This window comes from Heterodontus francisci, chromosome 16 (assembly GCF_036365525.1).
Source record: "Heterodontus francisci isolate sHetFra1 chromosome 16, sHetFra1.hap1, whole genome shotgun sequence".
In the NCBI taxonomy this organism is placed as follows: Eukaryota; Metazoa; Chordata; class Chondrichthyes; order Heterodontiformes; family Heterodontidae; genus Heterodontus; species Heterodontus francisci.
In genome coordinates, this window is record NC_090386.1 from 71621127 (window position 1) to 71640569 (window position 19443).

The 19443-nt window shown below is 43.2% G+C and overlaps 1 protein-coding gene across 2 annotated transcripts in view; it reads right to left on the bottom strand.

Moving 5' to 3' along the window:
- The window catches only part of nol4lb (nucleolar protein 4-like b), a 372518-nt gene that overhangs the window by 261603 nt on the left and 91472 nt on the right, over positions 1–19443 (bottom strand). For both annotated transcript variants that reach the window (XM_068048369.1, XM_068048368.1), the window contains exon 5: positions 15617–15758. In XM_068048369.1, coding sequence (XP_067904470.1) covers positions 15617–15758 — 142 coding nt within the window. The remainder of the gene's footprint in view (positions 1–15616; positions 15759–19443) is intronic.

The window sequence follows — 19443 nt, forward strand, 5'->3', positions numbered from 1 at the left end:
AACAGTAAAATGCTACTCAGTTAATTGTTAACCTGTCAGCTAGGATCCAGTCATGCTAAATACCACACTCAAAACACATCATGAAATGCAAAACACATTTTTTAGTGTCACACTGGCTCTGTTGGTAGCACTCTTGCCTCTGAGATAGAAGGTTTTGGAACATAACAGATTGACACTTGAGTGCAGTATTGAGAGAGGATTCTACTGTCAGAGTTTCTTTTTCAGGTGGACATCAAAAGATTTTGCAGTACTATTTGAAGAGCAGGTTGAAGTAATTCCGATTGGCCAGCATACCTCATTCAAACAAAAACAAAGTAACTGGTCATTCATCTTTTGCGCAGGACCTTGCTATATGCAAATTGGCTGCCACATTTGCCTACCTAAGAGATGTTGGGGCTGATTCGGTCAATTAAGAATGGACAATAAATGCATTTTTGCCAGCATCACCCACATCCAAAGAACAAAATCTAGTTATATTTAAAAATTATTTCTTAGTTCCTGGTTGAGGTTCATCACCCACTTCCTCTCACTCTTCAGTAAAGCACCCTGGATCATTAAATATATTTTTAAAGGTGCTATGAAGGTTGTCGTTGACTCATTAGCCACCTATTTGTGCCCCAATGAGCAATTATTGTAACTCCTCTTTATATAAAACAATAACTTGTCTTTTGGTGGAAAGTGGTACTGCCCACATAACTAATCATTGCGTAAAGAGTGGCCAACAGCGGTTTCACAACCTATTCCAATTATCCTTTACAAAACTCACAGGAAAACATATGAAACAGCACCAAATTAGCAAACAATGTGGTTCATACACTATACACTGCAGAATAACATACTCAAATAGACAGAACGTGTTTATATAAAATACCTCAATCCATTTATTATACTGGCATCAAATGCTGCAATGGCAATAACTACATTCTTGTAATTAATTTGTACCTTACTTTGAAATGTTGTTATGCTAATTATCTTTGTCATATGTTTATATATACTCATATTTCTGTTACCAACAGAGAGGGGTAGCCTGCTCCCAGATTTCTGCAAATGCCCCTTTTGGGTGTCTACTGCAGGCACAAGGTAAACTCAGAAAGGATAGTCCAATTATCCCTCCACTTTATGTAAAGGTGCTACAGCCTCTGCCTGATACAGCTCAAACTGGGAACCCAGAAAATGACAGACCTCTTACAATAGTGTCATGGCACTGTGCATATGCACTTAATAATTTTAAATAACTGAGTATCACTATTGTCAATTCCACTGTTTTTTGCTGTAGAATTTATTAACGTTGATTCCTTTGCACTGTGAGGCTCAGCAGAAAAAAAAGCAACAATAAAAGAGAAGTAAATTAAAATATGTTAATGATAGGTCTTTGTAACATTTTTAGAGAGGGGAGTTGATGGTGACACTCAACCTTTATATTTCATAAACAACTGATATAGATTTCTTATGACACTGTTGAAAAATTATGCAGTGCAATCTATTTTCCCAACATTACAACAGTATCTACACTTCAGAACTACTTCTCTAGCTGTAAAGTGCTCTGGGACGTCCTGAGGTCATGAAAGGCGCCAAATAAATGCAAATCTTTCTTTTTTCTTTTATGCAAACATGAAGATCAGTCAAGCATGTAGCAAAAACAAAGTGGTTACATTGGTAGATTTAAATTTTCACATAGACTGGGAGAGGCAGAACAGCTCAAGTAGTAAAGGCAATAAATGTCTAGTATCTCTTTTATAATCATGTACATAGCAAAAGGGTAGTCAAAGGAAGGCTGGGCCGATGAAACACCAAAAAGGAGATCTTCTTATAGAGGCTGAGGGCATGGCTGAGGTACTAAATGAGTACTTTGCAACTGTCTCCACTAAAGAAGAGGATGGTGCCAATATCACAGTAAGGGAGGAGTTAGCAGACAAATTGGATAGGATAAAAATAGATTTAAAAAAAGGATGTACTTAAAAGTTTGGCAGCGCTCAATGTAGAAAAGTCACCTGGTCTGGATGGGTTGCATCCTCGGTTGCTGAGGGAAGTAAGGGTGGAGGTATTGGATGCTATGGCCACAGTTGTCTAATCCCCCTTAGATGCAGAAGCAGTGCCCAAGGGCTGGAAGAGTGCAGGTCTACTCCTGCTCCTAAGTCCTATGTTCCTAAATGTTAAACCTACTGTTCAAAAAAGGAAGTGGATAAACCCAGCAACTACAGGCCAATCAGTCTAATGTAGGTGGTGGAGAAGCTTTTAATTGCAATAATCAGAGAGAAAATTAATAGATACTTGGAAAAATTGAAGTTAATAAATGACAGCCAGCACAGATTTGTTAAGGGCAAATCGTGTTTGACTAACTTGTTTGAGCTCCTTTTTGAAGTAATGGAAAGGGTAGTACAGTTGATGTGTATATGAACTTTCAAAAGGTGTTTGACAAAGTACCTCATAATAGGCTTGTTAGCAAAATTAAAGGCTATGAGATTAATGGGGTATTAGCACTACGGTTACAAAACTGGTTAAGGGACAGAAAGCAAAGAGTAGCAGCAAAGGGTGTTTTTCAGTCACTGGGGCGTCCCCAGAGTTTGGTATTGGAACCACTGTTCCTTTTGATAACTCCGGTATTCTTAATCTGGGCTTGGGTATACAGGGCCTAATTTCAAAGTCTGCAGATCCCACTCTGAAATGAAATAAAGAGTGAGGAGAATAGTAACAGACTTGAGGGGGATAGACAGACCAGTGAAATGGGCAGGCACATGGCAGATGAAATTTAACATTGAGAAGTATGAAGTGATATATTCTACTAGAAGAACAAGGAAGGAAATATAAACTAAATGATACAATTTTAAAGGCATTCAGGACCAGAAAGATCTGACTGCATAAATACACAAATCATTGGACAAGTTGAGAAGGCTGTTAAAAAAGCATTTTTAAAAATTATTCATTCTTGGGATGTGCACATTGCTGGCAAGCCATCCCAAATTGGCCTTGGAGCGAGTGGTGGTGAGCCGCCTTTTGAATCACTGCAATCCATATGGTGCGGGTACACCCTAACTGTGTTGTTAGGGAGGGAGTTCCAGGATTTTGACCCAGCGACAGTGAAGGAACAGTGATATAGTTCCAAGTCAGAATGGTGAATGACTTGGAGGGGAACTTGTGGTGTTCCCATATGTCTGCTGCCCTTGTCTTTCTAGGTGGTAGAGGTTGCAGGTTTGGAAGGTGCTGTCACAGGAGCATTCAAGACCCTTGGCTTTATAAACAGAGGCATAGGGTGGAATGCTCAAGTCCTAGTCCCTGGCAAAACGGCGGAACCTGTAATAAGTCAGGAACCCAACTGCTGCTGAAATGGGCTTTGCCATGGCTCTTTAACTGAGCCATGTCATTAGCATCCGGCTTCCAGGTATCCTCACCAGAGAGGGTGGATGCAATGACGCACCAAATCTGTCCAAAGAAGAATTTCTAATTAAAAAGGACACTGACATGGGTCAGAAAGACTCAACTGGAAATGGATTCCTGAGGCTGCAGCAAGCATCGAAATGGAGAGGAGACCGGGGAAGGCTGCCTCCAGTGTCTCTCAAGTATCTGGAGTTCCTGCTACAGGATCTGAGGGACTGCACTGAGGTGATCTTTCCCAATGACAGGAGGAAGAGAACAACCTCTCAAACCAAGAGACGTGCATGGAAGAGGCTAAGGAAGTCAGCAGCAGTGTGGTTCTCCAATCTGGTGACAGAGCACCGAGGATCAAGGACCACAGGAGGGTAAGAAATGTGAGTGGCATAACACTTTCAGATGCTAAGCCCTACACTTTCCCAGTATTCTCCTGCACGGCACTCCTCAGGCTAACACAGTTTGCCAGTGCACTCATTCCTCTCTCTCCAGGCACCTCCTCACATCCCCATCTGGAGAGCCAACACTCACCTTCACCCTCATCCTCCTGCCCTCTCACACCCATGCCTCACAGTTATCCTCCATAAATGTCCTTCCCTCCTCTCCACACAAGACAAAAATGGATAGATATCTGGATACTAATGAGATCAAGGTATATGGGAATAGCATGGGAAAGTTGAGATAGATGATCAGCCATGATCTAATTGAATGGCAGAGCAGGAGATTAATAGGTTTAAAGAAGAAAAGTTAAAATTTAAGAAAACCTGTTTGTGCTGGTTTCTTTGCCTTATAATTAGAAAGCGGTGAACAAGGATTCACCAAGGGGGAGCTAAAAACACGGTGTTTTAAAAATTAAACCCTGTTACGGTAAGACCAGGTGAAGGCAGAGAGGGACCCTTGGACACCTTTCTCACATGGTTGTAACAATAATATGACTGAAATTGATATTCAGTTTCAGGAGGAGAAGAATTTAAAACCAAGAGTTTAAATTCAAGTAAGGCAAACTTCCAAGGGATGAGAAATAAATTATCCAGAGCAAACTGGGCAGAACAGTTAATGGGTAAACCTATAGAAAAATCAATAGGAGGTATTCAAATAAGCAATTGGCATGATATGAAACCAGTGTATATTAATAGAAAGTGAGGAAATTGAAGATGCTTTAGTTATAATTTTCCAAAGCTCTCCAGGTTCAGAAATTGTCTGTGCATTGGAAAATTACAAATGTCACTCCATTACTTAATAAGGAAAGAACAGAGAAACTAGGGGCTGGATTTTCCCGGCCTTGTGGTAATGGGGCCAACCCATCGGATGGAAGCAGGGGTGGGCGGGTGGGAAAATAGTGGGAGCCACATTGGGCAGCTCCCTGATGCATTGCTGTTGCAGTGGAAGTTTTCCAGGGCAGGCTGAGAAGAGGATCACGGAGATGGACAGCCAATTAGGTTGACTGAGACCCCAATTAGAGGAGATTTTTCAGCCTCCCCAGCATTTTGTCACTGGCAGAGTGCCCCCCCCCACCCCACCCACCCAACTGCATGCGAAGGCCATCAGCTCAATGGAGACAAACCCCTTGCAGCAGCCTGGGGAGCCATCAGAACCAGAGTCTCCAAGCCCCATTGATGGGGCCTTGAGCATGAAAGGCTGCAATTGTGGCCTTCTTGTTAATTTCTGCACTGCTGTGCAGACCAATGAAGGTGCCTGCACTTTGGGGGGCCCTCATAATTCCTGACCTTTTTCAGAAACACCCACCTCTCCTGGTGAGGCTGCCAAAGCTCCAGAGATGCCTGCCGACAGCATCAAAAGCCCACCCACCATCCTTAACTGGACGGCAAGCTTGAGACGGCCTCCCCAGAAGATTGTTGAGCTGGTCTTACTGCTGTCAAGTGCGGGCTCGGGACCCCCATTTGGTACCAAAGTTAGGGTCCTGAAGCTTGCAAGACAAGCCAGCCCAAGGTAACTACAGACTTGCCAGTTTAACATCAATTGTGGGGAAGTTACTGGAATCTATCAGAGAAGAGTGACCGAGCACTTGGGACAAGTATCAAAAGAGAGTCATGATTTGTGAAGGGTAGGTTATGTCTGACTAATCCAGTTGAATGTTTTGACAAGGCCATGAGCATAGCAATGTGGTTGACTTTTAACTGCCCTCTGAAATGGCCTAGCAAGCCACTCAGTTGTATCAAACCACTACAGAAAAGTTTTTAAAAAACAGGACGGACCACCCAACAACGACCTAGGCACTGGAAACGACAGACACCCCCTACCCAGTTGGCCCCTGCAAAGTTCTCCTCACTATCAGTTTTTTGTTAAATTCTTTCTTGGAATGTGGGTGTCACTGGCAAAACCAGCATTTATTGCCCATTCCTAATTGCCCTTGACAACTGAGTGGCTTGCTAGGCCATTTCAGAGGGCAGTTAAGAGTCAACCACATTGCTGTGGGTCTGGAGTCACATGTAGGCCAGACCAGATAAGGACGGAATATTTCCTTTCCTAAAGGACATTAGTGAACCAGATAGGTATTTATGGCAATTGATGATAGTTTCATGCCACCATTGCTGAGACTAACTTTCAATTCCACATTTATTAATTGAATTTAAATTCCACTAGCTGCCGTGGTGGGATTTAAATCAGTGTCCCCAGGGCATTAGGCTGGGTCTCTGGATCACTAGATCAGTAACATCTGGGGAATTGTGCCAAAATTGGGAGAGCTGTCTCATAGACTAGTCAAGCAACAGCCTGACAGTCATACTGACCGAATCATACCTTACAATACATGTCCCAGACTCCACCATCACCATCCCTGGGTATGTCCTGTCCCAATGGCAGGGCAGACCCATCAAAGGAGGTGGCACAGTAGTATACAGTCGAGAGGGATTGGCCCTGGGAGTCCTGAACATTGACTCTGCACCCCATGAAGTCTCATGGCTTCAGGTCAAACATAGGCAAGGAAAACTTCTGCTGATTACTACCTACAGCTGATGAATCAGTACTCAGTTGAATACCATTTGGAAGAAGCACTGATGGTAGCAAGGGTACAGAATGTTCTCCGAGTGGGGGACTTCAGGTGTCCATACTAAGAGTGGTTTGGTAGCACCACCACTGACCAAGCTGGCCGAGTCCTGAAGGACATATCTGTCAGATTGGGCCTGCGGCAGTTGGTGAGAGAACCAACAAGAGGGAAAAACCTACTTGGCCTTATCCTCATCAATCTGCCGCAGATGCATCTGTCCATGACAGTATTGGTAGGAGTGACCATCGCACAGTCCTTGTGGAGACGAAGTCCTGTCTTCATACTGAGGGTATCGTCCATTGTGTTGTGTGGCACTACCACCATGCTAAATGGGATAGATTCAGAATAGATCGAGCAGCTCAAAACTGGTCATCCATTAGGCACTGTGGGCATCAGCCGCAGAATTGTATTCAACCACAATCTATAACCTCACAGCCCGGCATATGACTCACTTTACCATTACCATCAAGCCAGAAGATCAGCCCTGGTTCAATGTAGAGTGCAGGAGCTCATGCCTGGAGCAGCACCAGGCACACCTGAAAATGAGGTGCCAACCTGGTGAGGCTACAACACAGGACTACATGCATGCTGAACAGTGAAAGCAGCATGCGACAGACAGAGCTATATGATCCCACAACCAACCAAAGATCTGCAGTCCTGCCACATTCAGTTGTGAATGGTGGTGGACAATTAAACAACTAACTGGAGGGGGAGGCTCCACAAACATCCTCATCCTGAATGATGGGGGAGACCAGCACGTCAGTGCATAAGACAAGGCTGAAACATTTGCAACCACCTTCAACCAGAAATGCCGAGTGGATCCTGGCCTCCTCCTGAGGTCCCCAGCATTACAGCTTCATAAATAGAGCAAAAATAGAGTACAAAAGCACGGAAGTTATGCTGAACCTTTATAAAGTTCGGGTTAGGCCTCAGCTGGAGTATTGCGTCCAGTTCTGGTCACCGCACTTTAGGAAGGATGTGAGGGTCCATGAGAGCGTGCAGACGAGGTTCACCAGAATGCTTCCAGGAAAGAGGGATTTTAGTTACAAAGTTAGGTTGGAAAAGCAGGGGTTGTTATCCTTAGAGCAAAGATTGAGGGGAGATTTAATAGAAGTGTATAAGATTATGACAGGCATAGATAAGTTAAACAAGGAAAGATTGTTCCCATTAACTAATGGTACAAGGACTAGGGACACAGATTGAAGGTTTTGGGCAAGAGATGCAGGGGGAATATGAGGAAGAACTTTTTTTACGCAGCGAGTGGTAATGACCTGGTGGAAGCGAAGACATCAATGACTTCAAAAGAAAATTGGATGGCCACTTGAAGGAAATAAACTTGCAGGGATACAGGGATCGAACGGGGGCGTGGGACTGACTGGATAGCTCTGCGGAGAGCCAGCATGGACTCATTGGGCCAAATGGCCTCCTTCTGTGCCATAAATGATTCAATGACACAGATACCAGTTTTCAGCTAGAATGCCAAGTGGATGATCAATCCCGGCCTCCTTCTTCAGTCAGTCTTCAGCCAATTCAACTCACTCGAGGTGATAACAAGGAACAGCTAAAGGCACTGCATACAGCAAAGGCTATGGGCCCTGCAAACATCCCGACTGTAGTACTGAAGATTTGTGCTCTAGAACTAGCCGTGTCCTTAGCTGTTCCAGTACAGATACAACACTGGTATGTAACCAACAATGCAGAAAATTTCCCAGGTATGTCCTGCTCACAAAAGCAGGAAAAATCCAATCCAGCCAATTACTGCCCAATCAGTCTACTCACAGACATCAGCAGTGGTGCAAGGCATCATTGATAGTGCTATCAAGCAGCACAGACTCAACAATAACCCGCTTATCAATGCTCAGTTTGGGTTCCGCCAGGGCCACTTGGTTTCAGACCTCATTGCAGCCTTGATCCAAATGTGGACAAAAGAGCTGAATTCCAGAGGTGAGGTGAAAGTGACTGCAATTAACATCAAGTACCATTTGACAGAGTGTGGCATCAAGGAGCCAGAGCAAAATTGAAGTCAATGGGAATCAAGGGGAAGCTCTACACTGGTTGCAGTCATACCCAGCACAAAGGAAGATTTTTTGTTTTGTTCATCCATGGGATGTGGGCGTCGCTGGCTAGGACAGCATTTATTGCCCATCCCTAATTGCCCTTGAGAAGGTGATGGTGATCCGCCGTCCTGAACCGCTGCAGTCCATATGGGGTAGGTAGACCCACAGTATTGTTAGGAAGGGAGTTCCAGGATTTTGACCCAGCGGCAGTGAAGGAATGGTGATATATTTCCAAGTCAGGATGGTGTGTGGCTTGGAGGGGAACTTGCAGATGGTGGTGCTCCCATGCATCGGCTGCCCTTGTCCTTCTAGGTGGTAGAGGTCGCGTGTTTGGAAGGTGCTGTCTAAGGAGCCTTGGTGCGTTGCTGCAGTGCATCTTGTAGATGGTACACACTGCTGTTACTGTGTGTCAGTGGTGGAGGCAGTGAATGTTTGTAGATGGGGTGCCAATCAAGCAGGTTGCTTTGTCCTAGATGGTATCGAGCTTCTTGACAGTTGTTGGAGGCCAATGATCTCAGCCCCAGGATATCACTGCAGGAGTTCCTCAGAGTAGTGTCCTAGGTCCAACCATCTTCAGCTGCTTCATCAATCCTTCCATCATAAGGTCAGAAATGTGGATGTTTGCTGATGATTGCACAGGGTTCAGTGCCATTCGTGGCTCCCCAGATACTGATGCAGTCCGTGTCTGCATGCAGCAAGACCTGGACAACATTCAGGCTTAAGCTGATAAGTAACAAGTAACATTTTCACCACACATGCCAGGCAATGACAATCTCCAAGAGAGAATCAATCATCTTCCCTTGACATTCAACAACATTACCACTGCTGAATCCCCCACCATTACCTGGGCATTACCATTGACCAGAAACTTAACTGGACCTGCCATATAAATACTGTGGTTACAAAAGGTCAGAGTCTGGGAATTCTGTGGCAAGGAATTCACCTCTTGACTCCCCAAAGTCTTTCCACCAGCTACAAGGCACAAGTCAGGGGGTGATGGAATACTCTCCTCTTGTCTAGATGAGTGCAGCTCCAACAACATTCAAGAAGCTCGACACCATCCAAGACAAAGCAGCTTGCTTGATCGGCATCCCATCCAGCACCGTAAACACTCACTCCCTTCACCACTGATGCACAATGGCAGCAGTGTGTACCATCTAAAAGATACACTGCAGCAACTCAACAAGGCTCCTTTGACAGCACCATCCACACCTGCAACCTCTACCGCCTAGAAGGACAAGGGCAGCAGACACATGGGAACAGCACCACATGCAAGTTCCCCTCCAAGCCACTTTACTACCATGATTTCAAACTGTATCGCTGTTCCTTCACTGTTGCTGGGTCAAAAACCTGGCATTCCCTGCCTAACAGCACTGTGGGTGTACCTACACCACATGGACTACAACAGTTCAAGTAGGCACCTCACCACCACCTTTTTAAGGGTAACAGGGATGGGCAAAAAATGCTGGCCTTGCCAGCGATGCTCACATCCCATGAATGAATTTTTTAAAAAGTGGATAGGGGAGTGCTTATTGATGTTGTCTGTGTGGACTTTCAGAAGGTATTTGATTCTGTCCTGTACAAGAGATTATCAAAGATAAGAATGCATAGAATTGGAGAAACCTTGTGACATGTGTTGGTAATTGATTGGGAGGTAGGATTGGTGGGATGTGATACGTGGTGTTCCCTCAGGATCGGTACTGGGTTCACAGCATTTCACCATATATGTTAATGACTTAGAAGAAATAGAGAGTTGTATATCCCAGTTTGCAAATATCACCGAGTTACAAAGCACAGTAAGATATAGATGGGAGCACGAAGTTACAAAGTGACATAGACAAACTAAATGAGTGAATAAACACTATGACATGATGGAGTTCAATATGGAGAGATGTTAGGTCATCCACTTTGGATCTGAGAAAGATAATTTGGAATACTTTTATGATGAAAAATTAGGAGCTGTGGAAGAGCAAAGAGATTTAATTGTCCATGTACACAAATCACTAAAGCTAGAGCACACATACAAAAAGTAAATAAAAAGGCTGATGGAATGTTGGCCTTCAATAAGAGGAAAGGAATTCAAAAAAGTGAGGACGCGATACTTTCAGTTGTACAGAGCCTTGGGCAGAATCCAACAGGAGGACCGCATTCAGTTTTCAGCACGAAGCTCAAGGGAGATATACAGGCTTTGGAACGGAAAGAGTGCCGATTCACCAGAACGATACCAGGGCTTAAAGGGCTAAATTATGAGGACAAGTTGCACAAATTTGGTTTGCATTTCGTTGAGTTTAGAAGGTTTAATGGTGATCTAATAAAGGTATTTTAAATCATTACGGAATTTACGGATAGGGTAGATACAGAGAAACTATTTCCTCTGATTGGTGGGGGTCGGTAGGGAGTGGCTGCGGGGGAGGAAATCCAGAGCAATAGGGCATAATTTTAAAGTGCTAAGCCATTTAGAAGTACCTTTTCACATGAACAGTAAAATAGCCAATAGAGTGCTGGACTAACTGAAATTTTCAAGACTGAAATCAATAAATTTTTGTTAGTTAAGGGTGTCAAGGGATATGGAGAAAATAACGGGTAAATGCAGTTGTTGTACACATCACCCATGATCTAACCGAACGGAGGAACAAACCCAAGGAGCTGATTGATCCACTCCTGTTCCTGTGTTCTAATTTTACTTCACAAAACATTCAATCTGCGATTTACAATTAGTGGATCACAGCAATGCTACCAGTAACATAATCAATTCTGACTAATGTTATACTTCCTTCAAATTGTACTCAACTAAATACCTGATCAGTAAATAGTTCCTTGTTTTTAAAAAAACTTTTAATTTTATCTTATGTTTGTATGGTCAAAATACACCTAACCACTGTTGAAATATTTCCATATTTTTCTGGCCACAAGTGAAATATTGCATGCTGAGCCATTACTTCAGGTATTGCATTGCACATTCTTAAAACTATTTTTATTTTATACTCGATAGTATCCATTTATTACATTGCTCATTTGTCTAGAATAGGAACAGAAATTCCGCAAATATGGAAGATCATCAAACGGACCATTTCTCTGATGAACAGTTTGTATCCAAAATGTGAGCATTTCTTTCTCTTGGCAGGTGCTGACAGATCTGCTGGGTATTAACAGTGTTTTTGTTTTTATTCTACAGGAGATACATAGGAGTTTGTAATACACAATATATAATGGAGTATAAATGCTATATTTTGCACAGAACGATCTCTAGTGCCCGAACCAGACTCAACCCAGAAATGCTTCTGTTTCAGCAACGCCTGTGCTTTCAGCATTGGCTCTAAGAATGCCTGGACTCTTGGCCTTGGCTTGGATAATTGTGAATGGCCACCTGGTCAAGTGAAAGTCCTTTGACTGTGAAAACGCTGTGGGCAATGTTACACAAATAACCATTTCAGCATGAGCAATAAATCCACCAAGGGAGTAAAGGAGCAAAAAAAAAATGTAATAATCATGTAAATAATTAAAATAAGGAAGGTCCTGTAGAGGGAGGAGTAACAAATTAATAAATAAAACACTTTCTTCTTAAGCAAATACTGCAAAACCACTGTAGGAGGGACAGCAAAAGAATTATCAGGTAATTAACTCAAGATTAAATGTTCGGTGGAGTGGGGTGGGGGGGGCGGGGGGAGAAGATCAAAGAAAGTTTCATGCATTTTAAGCAAATTTGTATAGCTGTGGGTAAATAGTATTACAAGTATATCTGTAAGAACTCTCTTTTCAAATTCGGTGGGCAAGTATTAATTTTTAACTTCATGTCAGTCAGGTGATCCACAGCTTCAGTAAATTAGTGCAATACAATGATAGATGAACTGTTGTGTTGTTTAATTTGCACTGAAACTGTAGAAAACATCTGAAACCGCATGCTAGGCCTCCAAGTACCTGTCCTATTAGCACATATTACATATGGGACATTTTGGTACATAATGCAAATAGGTCGTAGGTGGACAATCCTGATCACTTGTATTACTTTTTATTGTCATTGCCTAGAGATGAAGTGAATATTTCTGATTTTATCTAAAAATGCAACTGCTAACTGCAGTACATTTTGCCAAAACTTAATACCCTTACATGATTTCTATTATTAGTGCACAACTTCAATTTTACCTACAATTTGGCAAACTATAGAAATGCAAAACAATATGAAATAGTTTGCATTTTTCAAACTAGTCCACTACAATTAAAAATGTGTCAGAAAATGTGCTACTGAAAAGTTTGACTGATATTTTACTTCTGAACTCTGAATTGGTAAACAGGCTATTCATTAAACAGAAAGGGACTAGAATTCCTAGTTCCTCATTGCTCTCCCTCTGAACTTCATGAGTTTCCAATTCTTTACATAGATGGCTAGTCACAACCATATTAAATTCTCACCATCATACAATGAATTGGTACTAATTTACAAATTTAACATGCCAGTGTCTGTGATACTGATGAACTTGATATTAAACAGATTCTAAAATAGGATTGGATTTTATGTATTTATTCTTAATGAGGTATCTAACACAGATAAAAACAAATAACCAGAGAAAACCGCACAGTTGCAGTTTCTGTTTGCCTGAAATGGAGTGCACATGCTCTTTCTGTAACACAATAAACCCACTTACCTACATCCACAGAGCTAGGTGCAATTTGACAAAAGCAAAAGCTGAGGAAAGCCAAGTATGCAGGGGTACAACTGGCATTTAAACAACTACATTTATACAGCTTACCAACACAGAGAAATGATACATTTCCTTCTACTTCTCCAGTCACAAGCATTAAGAAAAGATATCAAGAAACGACTAAAGGCACTGGATACTGCAAAGGCTATGGGCCCTGACAACATTCCGGCAATAGTACTGAAGACCCGTGCTCCAGAACTTGCTGTGTCCTTAGCCCAAGCTGTTCCAGTACAGCTACAACTCTGGTATCTACCCGGCAATGTGGAAAATTGCCCAAGTATGTCCTGTGCACAAAAAGCATGATAAATATAAACCGGCCAATTACTGCCCCATCAGTCTACTCTTGATCATCAGTAAAGTGACGAAAAGTGTCGTCTACAGTGCTATCAAGCAACACTTGCTTAGCAATAACCTGCTCAGTGATGCTCTGTTTGGGTTCCGCCACGGCCACTCAGCTCCTGCCCTCATTACAGCCTTGGTTCAAACATGGACAAAAAAGCTGAACTAAAGAGGTGAGGTGAGAGTGACTGCCCTTGACATCAAGGCAGCATTTGATTGAGTATGGCATCAAGAAGCCCTAGCAAAACTGGTGTCAATGGGAATCAGGGGGAAAGTTCTCCTAGTGCAAAGGAAGATGGTTGTGATTGTTGGAGGTGAATCATCTCAGCTCCAGGACATCAATGCAGGAGTTCCTCAGGGTAGTGTCCTAGGCCCAACCATCTTCAGCTGCTTCATCAAGGACCTTCCTTCAGTCATAAGATCAGAAGTGGGAATGTTCACTGATGATTGCACAATGTTCAGCACCATTCGCGACTCCTCAGATACTGAAGTCGTCCATGTAGAAATGCAGCAATATCCTGGACAATATCCAGGCTTGGGCTGATAAACGGCAAGTAACATTCGCGCCACACAAGTATCATGCAATTAATATCTTAAACAAAAGAGAATCTAACCATCTCCCCATGACATTCAAAGACATTACGATCTCTGAAGCCCCCACTATCAACATCCTGGGGTTACCATTGACCAGAAACTGAACTGGAGTAGCCATATAGATACCATGGCTACAAGAGCAGGTTTCAGGCTAGGAATCCTGCAGCGACTAGCTCACCTCCTGACTCCCCAATGCCTGTCCCCACCTACAAGGCACAAGTCAGATTGCAATCGAATACTCACCACTTGCCTGGATGGGTGCAGCTCCAACAACACTCAAGAAGCTTGACACCATCCAGGACAAAGCAGCCCTTCTGATTGGCACCCCAACCACAAACATTCACTCCCTCCACCACTGACGCACAGTGGCAGCTGTGTGTACAAGATGCACTGCAGCAAAGCACCAAGGCTCCTTAGACAGCACCTTCCAAACCCACGACCTCTACCACCTCGAAGGACAAGGGCGGCAGATGCTGGGAACAGCACCACCTGCAAGTTCCCCTCCATGTCACACACCATCCTGACTTGGAACTATATCACTGTTCCTTCACTGTTGCTGGGTCAAATTCCTGGAACTCCCTTCCTAACAGCACTGTGGGTATACCTACCCCACATGAACCGCAGCAGTTCAAGAAGGCGGCTCTCCACCACCCTCTCAAGGATAATTAGGGATGGGCAATAAATGCTGTCCTAGCCAGCGACACTCACATCCCATGAACAAATTTTTTAAAATCCTCCACTTAAAGCACAGTTTGCAGGGTTATCTGGTGCGAACAGGGAGGAATACTAGCGTACAATGACAGTTCAACACCTCTATCTCCCATTATTAAGCTAGGCTAGGTAGTCAATCAATCAACAATGCACTAAAGTATTGCTTACCTGTCTTGCTCACATATTACGTTATCAAGTATGTCATGAAATATTCACTTGATTCCAATCTGTACCAGGTGTGCAATCCTGGAACTAACCTCCCTCAGGGAGATCAGATTTACCACCCACCCAAAGAGGATTGTCTCTAGTCAATCATTAGACAACTAGCAAGTGTGGGTTTGAGCTCTTCCTGAAGAGGCCTAAGCAGACTACTGTGAAGTTTAACATTTCACACACACATTTTGCTCTGTCTCACTAAGTAACAACATTTCCATTTGAATATATCTACAATATTAAACTGAGGCCTCGTCTTCCCTCTCAAGTGGATATAAAAGATCCCATGGGACTATATGAAAAAGAGCAGGAATTTTTTCTAGTGTCCTGGCTAATATTTATCCCTTAACCAAAATCACCAGAACAGATTATCTGGTCATTTAACTCAATACTGTTTGCGGAACCTTCCTGTTTACAAATTGCTGTTTTCCTACATTATAACAATACTATACTTCAAAGGTACATCACTGGTTGTGAAGCACTTTGGAATGCCCTGAAAGATGCTATAAAAATGCAAGTTCTTTCTGATTTTCATTCAAAAGACAGTTCCAATTTAATTGACCACAAAAAAAGTAAGTTGCAACAATCCCAGCTTCTTGATAGATTTTATTATTTAACAGCAAACTTACCATATTCCTGATTATGCAGATTCTGTGGGCTGTGCATTCTTTCTTCTTGACTGGGGCTTAAATCAGAGTTCACACACTGGTCAGCTGAAATCCATGTGGTGTCACTCATATCAAAATCATCGCTGCTCACTGAACTTTCATCCTGTAAGAGAAAATTCATTCATGATTACCAACATCAGATGAATAGGCCAAGCCATATTTCAATGAATGTAGTCAGTGTGTAATGGGATAGCCAGGCGTACACAATATATATAAAATGTGTTCACTTTTTATCCCCTGGGGTGAAAAATCAACTGTTGGGACTGTGGATTCATATTACCCCATAAAAATTCCTGCCAGCAGTAAACATTCCGGTTTCTAGAACAATAAAGCATTGGGACCTGCTGTAAGCTGTTCATTAAGACAGTAGAATGCCTCTGTGAAGTTTTGGGGTGGGTGGGAGGTGAGAGACAAAGTGCTTCAGAGAGTGGGAAGGGATTTTAGGGACAGTGCTTCTGTAAACTAGTTGTAGGGAAAAGACTGTTTCAATGGACTGGAGAGAACCATAAACTGGGAGCAGTGTCTCTGTGAAAGCGACTGTCCAGATAGCTTTTGGGGTCCCAATCTGCATTTGGTCTACTCAATGTAGAGCAGACTACATTGTGAGCAGCGAGTACAAGTAAATCGTTGTTTCACTTGAAAGGAGTGTTTGGACCTTTGGACGATGAGAAGGGAGGAGTTAAAGGGCATGTGTTACATCTGTGCTTGCATGCAAAGGTGCCCTGAGAATGGGAGGGGGTGTTGGAGTGTTGGGGGTGGAATGCCTGAGGAGTGTACCAGGGTATCGCAGATGGAACAGTCCTTTTGGAATGCCCAAAGGGGAAAGAAGGGGGAGATGTGTTTGATGGTGACATCACACTGGAGGTGGCAGAAGTGGCAGAAGATAATCCGTTGAATACAGAGCCTGGTGGGGTGGAAGGTGACGACAATAGGAACCCCATCGTGGTTCTGGGCTGAAGGGAAAGGGGTGAGAGCAGAAGTGCATGAAATGGAATGAACACAGCCAAGGGCCCTGTCAACCACGGTAGGGGGAAATCCTCGGCTGCAAAAAAATGAAGACATAGAAGTGCTAGTATGAAAGGTTGCATCATCGCAACAGATGCGATGGAGATGGAGAAAATAGGATAATGGAATAGAGTCCTTACAGGTAGCAGGGTGTGAGGAGGTATAGTTAAGGTAACTGTGGGAATTGGTGGGCTTATAGTGAATATAAATTGGTAGCTTACCCCCAGAAATTGAGACAGAGAAATCGATGAAGGGAAGGGAGGAGTCGGAGATGGACCATATGAAGGTGAGAGAAAGGTGGAAACTGGAAACAAATTTGATAAATTTTCCAGTTCAGGATGATAGCTGGAAAGCGGAAATGATACAGTCATCAACGTACCGGAAAAAGTGAGGGAGGTGGGTGAGAGTAGGACTTGAACAAAGAATGTTCCACATAGTCCACAAACAGGCAGGAATAGGTAGAACCTATGTGGGTTCCCACAGCAACTCCTTTTATTTGGAGGAAGCAAGTGGAATTAAAGGAGAAGTTGTTCAATGTGAGAACAGGTTCAGCCAGGCGGATGAGGGTGTTAGCGGATGAGAACAGGTTGGACCTCCATTTGCAGAAAAAGCAGAGAAACTTCAGACCATTCTGATGGGGGATGAAGGTGTAGATAGATTGCACATCCATGGTGAAAAGGAGATAGTAGGGCCAGGAACTGGAAACTGTTAAAGTGATGAAGGGCATCTGAAGAGTCATTGGTGTTGGTGGGAGGAGACTGGACAAGGGAAGAAAAAAATTCAAGGTAGGGGGACTATGAGATTGGAGGCTGTCGATGGAAGATCTCCAGAGGATGAGGTCAGTGACAGTCTTGGAAACGATGGCTTGATGGCGGTGGGAGGAAGTGTCAGAGAGCTGGCTTTCAGTCTCTGCTAGGTAGAGGTCTGTATACCAAACAACAACAGCACTACCTTTGTCAGCAGGTGTGATGACAATGTTGGGGTTGAACCTAAGAGAATGGAATGCTGCAAGTTCAGAGGGAGTTAGGTTAGAGGGAGTGAGGGGGGCAGAGACATTGAGACGGCCGATATCACATCGACAGTTCTCAATGACAAGATCTAGAGACAGTAAGAGGCCAGAGAGAGAGATCCAGGTGGAGAGAGAATTCTAAGACGGATAAAAGGATCTGTTGTGTGGCAGGGGGTGGGGGATGACTCCTGGCTAAAGTGGGCGTGGATGTCACTTTATGATGCCATGTGTTACTGCTCCAAGAAGCTATGCCACTATGCAACCAAACCAGCCAAAATGAACAACTATTGTTTGGCGGTGATAGAAGAAGAGCTCAGCATCGTGCCGAGCTCAAAATTAATTGAGGGGTAGGTGTAAGGGAATGAAGCTGAGACCAAGAATTAAATCTACACTGTACACTTTATGATGTCACGTGTTGCTGCTCCAAGAAGCTATGCCACTATGCAACCAAACCAACCAAAATGAAAACTATTGTTTGGCAGTGAGAACATCACACTGAAAGACTACAATTTCTATGACTGATGTGACAACAGTCAAAAGAATAAAAATAGCACTTTCTAGTTTACATCTTTTTAATTTGTCGGTCAGATTGCAGGTTTAAGGCCCATTCCAAAACTTGAGTGTATAACGTAGGCCAACACTTCAGTACAGTTGAAAAGAAAGTACTGCTGGAGGGTTTGTTCTTTGAATGAAATGTTAAACTGAGGCTCATCTGACTGTTCAGGTGGGCATAATAAGTCCCATGGCATTATTAGAAGAACAGCAGGGAATTCTCCCGGTATCCTAGCTGACATTGCTCCTTACACCAAAGCACTTTTTTAAAAAAGCCTGTTTGTGGGATTTTGCTCTATGCATTGACTGCTGCATTCACCAACATAACAAGAATGTTTACACTTAAAAATAATGCATTGTGTCAGGTGTCAGCCATGGGTCACTCTCGCCTGAGTCAGAAGTTTGTAGATTCAAGTCCCACTCTAGCACCTGAGCACAAAAATATGGACTGAAACTCCAGTGCAGTACTGAGCAAGTGCTGCATTGTCAGGGGTGCCACCTTTTGGATGAGATGTCAAACCAAGGTCCCATCTGCCCTCTCAGGTGAATGTTAAAAGTCGCATGGCACTATTTTGAAGAAGAGCAGGGGAGTCATATCTAGTGTCCTGGCCAATACGTACCCTCAATTAACATCACAAAAACAGATTATCTGGTCATTATCACTTTGCTTTTTAGTGGGAGATGGCTGAGTGCAAAGTGACTGCTGCGTTTCCTACATTACAACAGTGACTACACTTCAAAAGGGTTCCGAAGAAGGGTCACTGACCCGAAATGTTAACTCTGCTTCTCTTTCCACAGATGCTGCCAGACCTGCTGAATGGTTCCAGCATTTCTTGTTTTAATTTCAAAAGGACTTCATTGGGTGTAAAAGCATTTTGGGACACCCTATAGTTGTGAAAAGTATTATATAAATGCATGTATTTCTCTCTTTTTCATTGGTTGTGAAGCACTTTGAGATGCCCTGAGGACACAAGGTAGTATACATGTGCTAGTTTATTTTTTCTGATTAACTCTTGTTAGAGTTCCTTAACAGCATCTAACACCATATTTGATATGTCAACCTCTCATCTCGCAAGACAATAGTGTAAACAACAAGCAGTTCAGTTAATTTGCCATGCTGCAATATCATGAGTGGCTGTAGTCCAATTTTTGAATGACAATCCTTGCCACAGATGGTGCATGCGTAAATCACAAGGCCATATTTTTGGTGATATATAATATG